This window comes from Pelodiscus sinensis, chromosome 4, assembly GCF_052426305.1.
Source record: "Pelodiscus sinensis isolate ZL-2025 chromosome 4, ASM5242630v1, whole genome shotgun sequence".
NCBI lineage: Eukaryota > Metazoa > Chordata > Testudines > Trionychidae > Pelodiscus > Pelodiscus sinensis.
The window spans coordinates 23,759,129-23,765,422 of record NC_143055.1 but is presented as its reverse complement, the minus strand read 5'-3'; the positions used below and the strand labels follow the sequence as shown (position 1 = coordinate 23,765,422).

Genomic DNA, 6,294 nt, shown 5'->3' with positions numbered 1-6,294 from the left:
AAATAAAGTTAAGTTGTCATGGGATAAGAGAGAAGGTCTTTTCATGAATTGATAACTGGTTAAAAGACAGGAAACAAAGCGTACGAATAAATGGTAAGTGTTCTGAATGAAAAGAGGTAACAAGTGGGGTCCCCCAAAGGTTTGTCCGGGGACCCATTCTATTAAAAAATGATCTAGAGAAAGGGGTAAACAGTGAGGTAGCAAAATTTGCAGATGATAACAAACTGCTCAAGATAGTTAAGACCAAAGCAGACTGTGAAGAGCTTCAAGAAGATCTCATGAAACTAAGTGATTGGGCAACAAAATGGCAAATGAAATTAAATGTTGATAAATTTAAAGTAATGCCGAACATAATCCTAACTATATATACACAACATGATGGGGACTAATTTGGCTACAACTACTCAAGAGAAAGATCTTGGAGTCTTTGTGGATAGTTCTCTGAAAACATCCACTCAGTGTGCCGTGGGAGTGAAAAAAGCAAATAGAATGGTAGGAGTCATTTAAAAAGGCATAGAGAATAAGGCAGAAACTATCGTATTGCCTCTATATAAAACTATGATACTATGTACAGATGTGGTCACCTCACCTCAAAAAGATATACTGGCACTGGAAAAGGTTCAGAAAAGGGCAACAAAAATGATGAGGGGTTTGGAATAGGTCCCATATGAAGAGAGATTAAAAAGACTTGCCCTTTTCATCTCCAGGGGGGTGGTGCAGTGGGGCTAAGCCAGGCTCACCCTTACCCTGGCCATGCACCACTTTTGAAAGCAGCCAGAAAACTCCCTCCACCCCAAACCCTGTTGTGCTCCCTGCCCCTGTTCTGTGGTGAGAGAGGGGAACAGCTCCAGGCGCAGCAGTGGGGGGAGGGCAGCTGAAGTGTCAGCCCTTGGGAACCTTTTGGCCAAACCAGTCAGGATCACATGTCAGAGGCTCCACGATCGACCAGTAGGTCCGATCCTCTGGTCAGTGACCACTGGCCTAGGAGCTGCTCCTGCTCCACCGCAGCCCCTCCCCTCTCCTGCCTTGTAGACGTAGATGGGCAGCCCGACCACACTGACCCCAGCCTTCCCGCGAGAAGATTCAAAATGGCGGCGCTGATTAGGGTCAAACCCTGCGCCCAGCCGCCGAAAAGCCCACGGGGAAACGGCTAGCTCCGCCCCTTCCTCTGCAAAGTCTGTGAGGCCACTCTCGCGCCTGATTGGGCGCTTCCCCCCGTCGGTCGCTCTCTCAGCGCCGATTGGTTCGTTCGGTAGCGGGCGGGGCTAGTGTGCGCCGGAGGGGCAGCGGCTGGAAGAGGAACAGCCGCAACCAAGTGTGGGTGGAGGTGAAATGGTAAGAAAGAGGAACAGCCGCAGGGAGGGAGGGGGGAGAGAAGACTGGCTGGAGACGGGAGTTGCGTCAGCGGTGGGGGGAGAGACGAATATAGGGAACAGCAGACAGGCTACTCCCATGGCAGGCGGGGAGCGGCGTGGAGGCGGGACAGCGGCGAGGGAGGAGGCGGGGAGAAGAACGTGACTGTTCCAGGAAGAGCCAAGCGGCTGCTGCCGAAGAGCGAGCGACTCGAGCGTTCCGGTTGCCGCCGCCGCCGCCTCCTCTCTCCGTGCGGGCTGCGTGTGTCCCGGGCATGGGGAGCCCGCTGCCCGCGGGGGGCGGCTCCCTGCAGACCGGGGCTGAGGCGCCGCACCCCTGCTGAGCAGCCCAGCCTCCGGCACCTGGCCGAGAATGGACCCGCCTCCGGCTGCCCCGTAGCGCCCGGCGGGGGAAGACCAATGGACGGCGGCGCTAACCAGGTAAAGTCCAGTCTGGAAAGTTTTCCTGCGCGGGCCGGGGGCGGCGCTGCCGGGGACACGCGCCCTGGCCCCTCTGCCGCTCGCCCGCCGTCGTGTGGCGAGGGACAAAGCCAGTCGGGGCTCCCGGCCAGCCAGCCCCGCAGGTGCCTGGGCGAAACTTCCCAGCCCCCGCCAGCTTCAGCAGGCGCAGAGCCCTCCGGCCGCCTGGCTGCTCTCGGGACCCCACCAGGCTGCGCCTCTGGGTGCTGCTGGGCTTGGCCAGCCGCGCCTGCGAGGGGCCGACTCGGGGAGCCAATCGCTGCCGCCTCAGTTTTCGCTTGCGGTGACTGATTCCCAGCCTCCCTCAAGCGCCTGCTGGCTCCCCTCGCTTGTTTTCAGTTAGAGGGAGAAGGCGGGGCGCGCGCGAGAGAGCTGTTGGTACAGCTGGTCGAAAAACGTCAAACCCCATTTTGGGGGTAAAAAGTGGTTAAGAGCGTTTTAAGAGAAGTTGTTGAACTTTCTGAAACTTTTAATGCAATATTCTCTCAAATGTGCTTGTGGGGTGTCTTGTCTTGGGTTTGGGTGGGGGGTTTGGAATGGCAGACCTAAACATTCATCCAATATGAACCCTGTGGTATGGAAACAATGGTTTTCCACCAGCTCTATTAATTGGGCTTCAAAGAGTCAATGAAATGCCACTGAAGAGTGCATGAAATATTGTTAAAGTAGTGACTTATGACAGGATACTGCCAATTTTACATGACTTTATATTTGTTTTCCGTGTTGTTGGAAAGAGCTGTCTGTTACACTTATTCATAAAGTTATAATGAACTTTTCTAATTCAGACTGACAGGGGAAGGGAAAATAAAGCCATTTAAAACCCTATGTTCACTATTCCATTTTCTAACCCATAAATTGGATTTGTAAAAGTTCATGTAGTGTTTGCTCTGCAGCAGGCTAGTTCATGGCTGTCACTCGCTCACAGAGATAGCAACAACCTTTGGAATTGTCAGCATCAGTTTCCAGAAATGGCACTTATCAGATTAGGAAAACAAATATCCTCTCACTATAGTAAAACAAAAAACGTGGCCAGGTTGTAGACATAATAAATTGAATGCAAGTTCCATGTGTGTGGTTTTTTTTTTTTTTAACTAACGATTGGATACCTGTCTGCGGGGCCCTGAGGATGGGGGTGGGTGTGTGTGTGTGTGTGTGTGTGTGTGTATATATATTGCTGATGCATTGAACAGCAAAAATGACATTCTTTAATTTTTTATATAGCAGAAAGCTACAGAAAATCTTAGTTGTGCTTCTCCATTTTCAGACTGCATATTTAAAGTCGCTCTTCCTGTTGTGTTTCCTGTGTAAAGGAAGGACATTGAACCAAATCAGAGCATTTGCACAGCACACGTTGAAACATACATACTTTCACTTCTCCAAGAAATGAGAAAACTGTTCATCAGCCTCTTGAGTTACTTTATTTTCTTGCTTTCAGCAAGAAATGCTTAAACACTTTGTAAGTATCCAGAAAAGAAGCATATGATAAAATTGCTGTGAAACATATGGAGTAACAGGTTACTTTCACTTAGTTGGGGCTTGAGAAAGCACTAAGCAGCATGAGAGGCTAGGAGTTTTTCATTGGAGAAGAGAGTTTAAAGTTAGACACTCATGGATTGGGGCACATAACCGAGACATCCATATGTATCAACCGGAAAGCTGTGTGAAGGGTAGAATAGTGAGGATGTCTTGCCCTCCTTGCATTGCAGCAACTGGGAGGCTTGTGGAGTGGTAACATAGAAGAAATTACCTCTGGAAGTAGGAACAAGAAACAGAGATGACCAAAAGGTGAATGACATTCGAGAAAGGGAAGAAGGGACTTGATGTGTATCAAATTAGCTAATTAGAAGATGCTAGAAGTTTTTTTGAGGGGGGTAAGGAGCTGATCCCTGACTCTGCATGGCATTTCTGCAGAACCCAAGGTCAGTTCTGTAGAAATGCCGCAGGGAGTCCCCAGCTGTCCCTGGGCTCCATGCAGAGCTGCCGCTTTGAAGTACTGAGGCAGCGGGGAGGGTGGGGTGGGAAGAGATCAACTACAGGAAGTCCCCGGGTTACGTACAAGATAGGGACTGTAGGTTTGTTCTTAAGTTGAATCTGTATGTAAGTCGGAACTGGCATCCAGATTCAGCCGCTGCTGAAACTGATCAGTTTCAACAGCGGCTGAATCTGGACGCCAGTTCTGACTTACATACAGATTCAACTTAAGAACCCCAGGCGTCCCCAAGTCAGCTGCTGCTGAAACTGATCAGCGGCTGATTCCAGGAAGCCCGGGGCAGGGGCTTCCTGTAGTCAGCCACTGGTCAGTTTCAGCAGCGGCTGACTTGGGGACGCCTGGGGCAGAGCAGCTGGGGTGCTGCTGGATTGGTCCAGTAGTGCCGTCGCTCCTCGGAGCTACTGGACCAACCCAGCAGCACCCCAGCTGCTCTGCCCCAGGCGTCCCCAAGTCAGCCGCTGCTGAAACTGACCAGCAGTGGCTGAATCAGGACGCCTGGGGCAGAGCAGCTGGGGTGCTGTCCGGTTGGTCCAGTAGCGCCCAGAGCGGCGCTACGGGACCAACTGGCAGCGCCCCAGCTGCTGTACCACAGGTGTCCAGAGCAAAGCCGCGGGGCACAGGGACAGCGGGACAGCCTTGGCTGTCCTGCTGCCCTCGGGCTCCGTGGCTTTGCTCTGCTTTGCTCCCCCTCTCCCTGGTCTGCAGACCAGGGGGACGGGGAGCAAAGCGGCGGAACACGCGGACAGCCCAGACGCGTCTGGGCTGTCAGCTGGCAGTGCGTTCCGTGGCTTGGCTCTGCTTTGCCCCCCGCCTCCCCCTGGTCTGCTGACCAGGGGGACCGGGGGGGGGGGGGGCAAAGCAGAGCAAAGCAGAGCCAAGCCGCGGAGCGTGCGGTCAGCCGCTTTGCTCCCCGTCCCCCTGGTCTGCAGACCAGGGGGACGGGGGGCAGAGCAAAGCCACGGAGCCCGAGGGCAGCAGGACAGCCACGGCGCGTCTGGGCTGTCCGCTGGCCACGCGTTCCGCGGCTTGGCTCTGTTTTGTCCCCCCCCCCCCCTCCTGGTCTGCAGACCAGGGGGACGGGGGACGGGGGCAGAGCAAAGCAGAGCCAAGCCGCGGAGCCCGTGGGCAGCGGACAGCCCTGTCCGCTGCCCGCGTGTTCCGCCGCTTTGCTTCCTCTCCCTGGTCTGCTGGAGACCAGGGAGAGGAAGGGCCCCGTTCGTAACTGCGGATCCGACATAAGTCGGATCCGCGTAACTCGGGGACTGCCTGTAGTCAACTCTGCTTATCAGAGTTGACTAGTTGTTGATCTCTCCCCCAGCCCCCCGCTACCTCAGTGTTTCAAAGTAGCAGCGCTGCGTGGAGCCCAGGGTCAGCTGGGGACACCCTGCGGCATTTCCACGGAACTGACCTTGGGTTCTCCAGAAATGCCATGTGCAGTCAGGGGTCAGTTCGGGAGTCTCCAGCTGATCCCGGGTTCCAGGGAATGCCTATTGACTAGTCGAGTAAATTACTTGTTAGTTAACATCCTTAATAAAGACCATAAAAATTTAAAATATTGTAACTTACTCAACAATTACTACTTTGTGTTATCATGTCCCCTTGATACAGGTTGACCCTCTCTAGTCAGGCACCCTCAGGACCTGACTGGTTCTGAATGAGAGAATTTTCTGGACCATGAGAGGTCAGTATTGTCTAGCACAGTGTTTCTTAAACTTTTTAAGACCGAGGAACACCAAACAATAACTTTTTTTATGAGGAACACCATGGATTTTTTGTTGGGAGGGAGGAGCGGGAAGTTATTGAAGAGGGGGGTCGGAGGAAAGTTAGAGGGGGGGGAATGGTGGGGAAGGTCACCTACCAATTTAAGGGTGGCCATTTTGAATTCTCTTCTCTGTGGCACACTTCCGACTGTGGTGTGCCGTGGAACACTGTTTAAGAAACGCTGGGCTAGCAGCTTTACCAACAGTTCCACTGCTTACTGGGCTCTTAGAAGACATTTTAGGGGTAAATTAGAGCTAAATAACAGCACAGAACAATGAGAGCCAGGACTAGTGGCTGTAAACAAACTTTATAGGACTGCAGGAAACTTAGCTACATCCATGAAAAACGGACATCTGGCTAACTAAAATCATTCTGGGCGATGGATGTTTCTAGATCAGAGAATTCTGAACTAGAGAGGTTCAGCCTACAGTTTATTAAATGCTAGAATACTGTTGAAATTAATCAAATGTAGTCAATAAGCTTATTTTTCAGCTCTGAGTTGCTGGTCTTTGTAGTTCAATATAGAAAGTTGGACATTTTGCAATGAAATCTGTCAGTTTTATGCTCCTGTTTCTTTAAATGGCAGAGGATGTGATTGTGGGAGGCGGTGTGGAGGCTTTTGATCCATCTGCTGGGTTTAGGGTGTGTTCATGTGTGGTAACTCAGGTAAACTCTTAATGAAGGCAAGACCATATGTAGTTCTCACACATT

At 52.0% G+C, this 6,294-nt stretch overlaps 1 protein-coding gene across 5 annotated transcripts in view; it reads left to right on the top strand.

The window, feature by feature from the left end:
• Window positions 1-1,405: 1,405 nt before the first annotated feature.
• The window catches only part of TBC1D14 (TBC1 domain family member 14), a 114,249-nt gene continuing 109,360 nt past the window's right edge, over window positions 1,406-6,294 (top strand). The window contains exons 1-3 of one of the 5 annotated variants that reach the window (XM_089777799.1): window positions 1,406-1,793; window positions 3,097-3,288; window positions 5,431-5,503. In XM_089777799.1, coding sequence (XP_089633925.1) covers window positions 5,497-5,503 — 7 coding nt within the window. In that variant the 5' untranslated portion in view covers window positions 1,406-1,793; window positions 3,097-3,288; window positions 5,431-5,496. Of the gene's footprint in view, window positions 1,794-3,096; window positions 3,289-5,285; window positions 5,504-6,294 lie in introns of those variants that run through there. The other 4 variants (XM_089777797.1, XM_075930780.2, XM_075930779.2 and 1 more) reach the window with 4 other exon arrangements.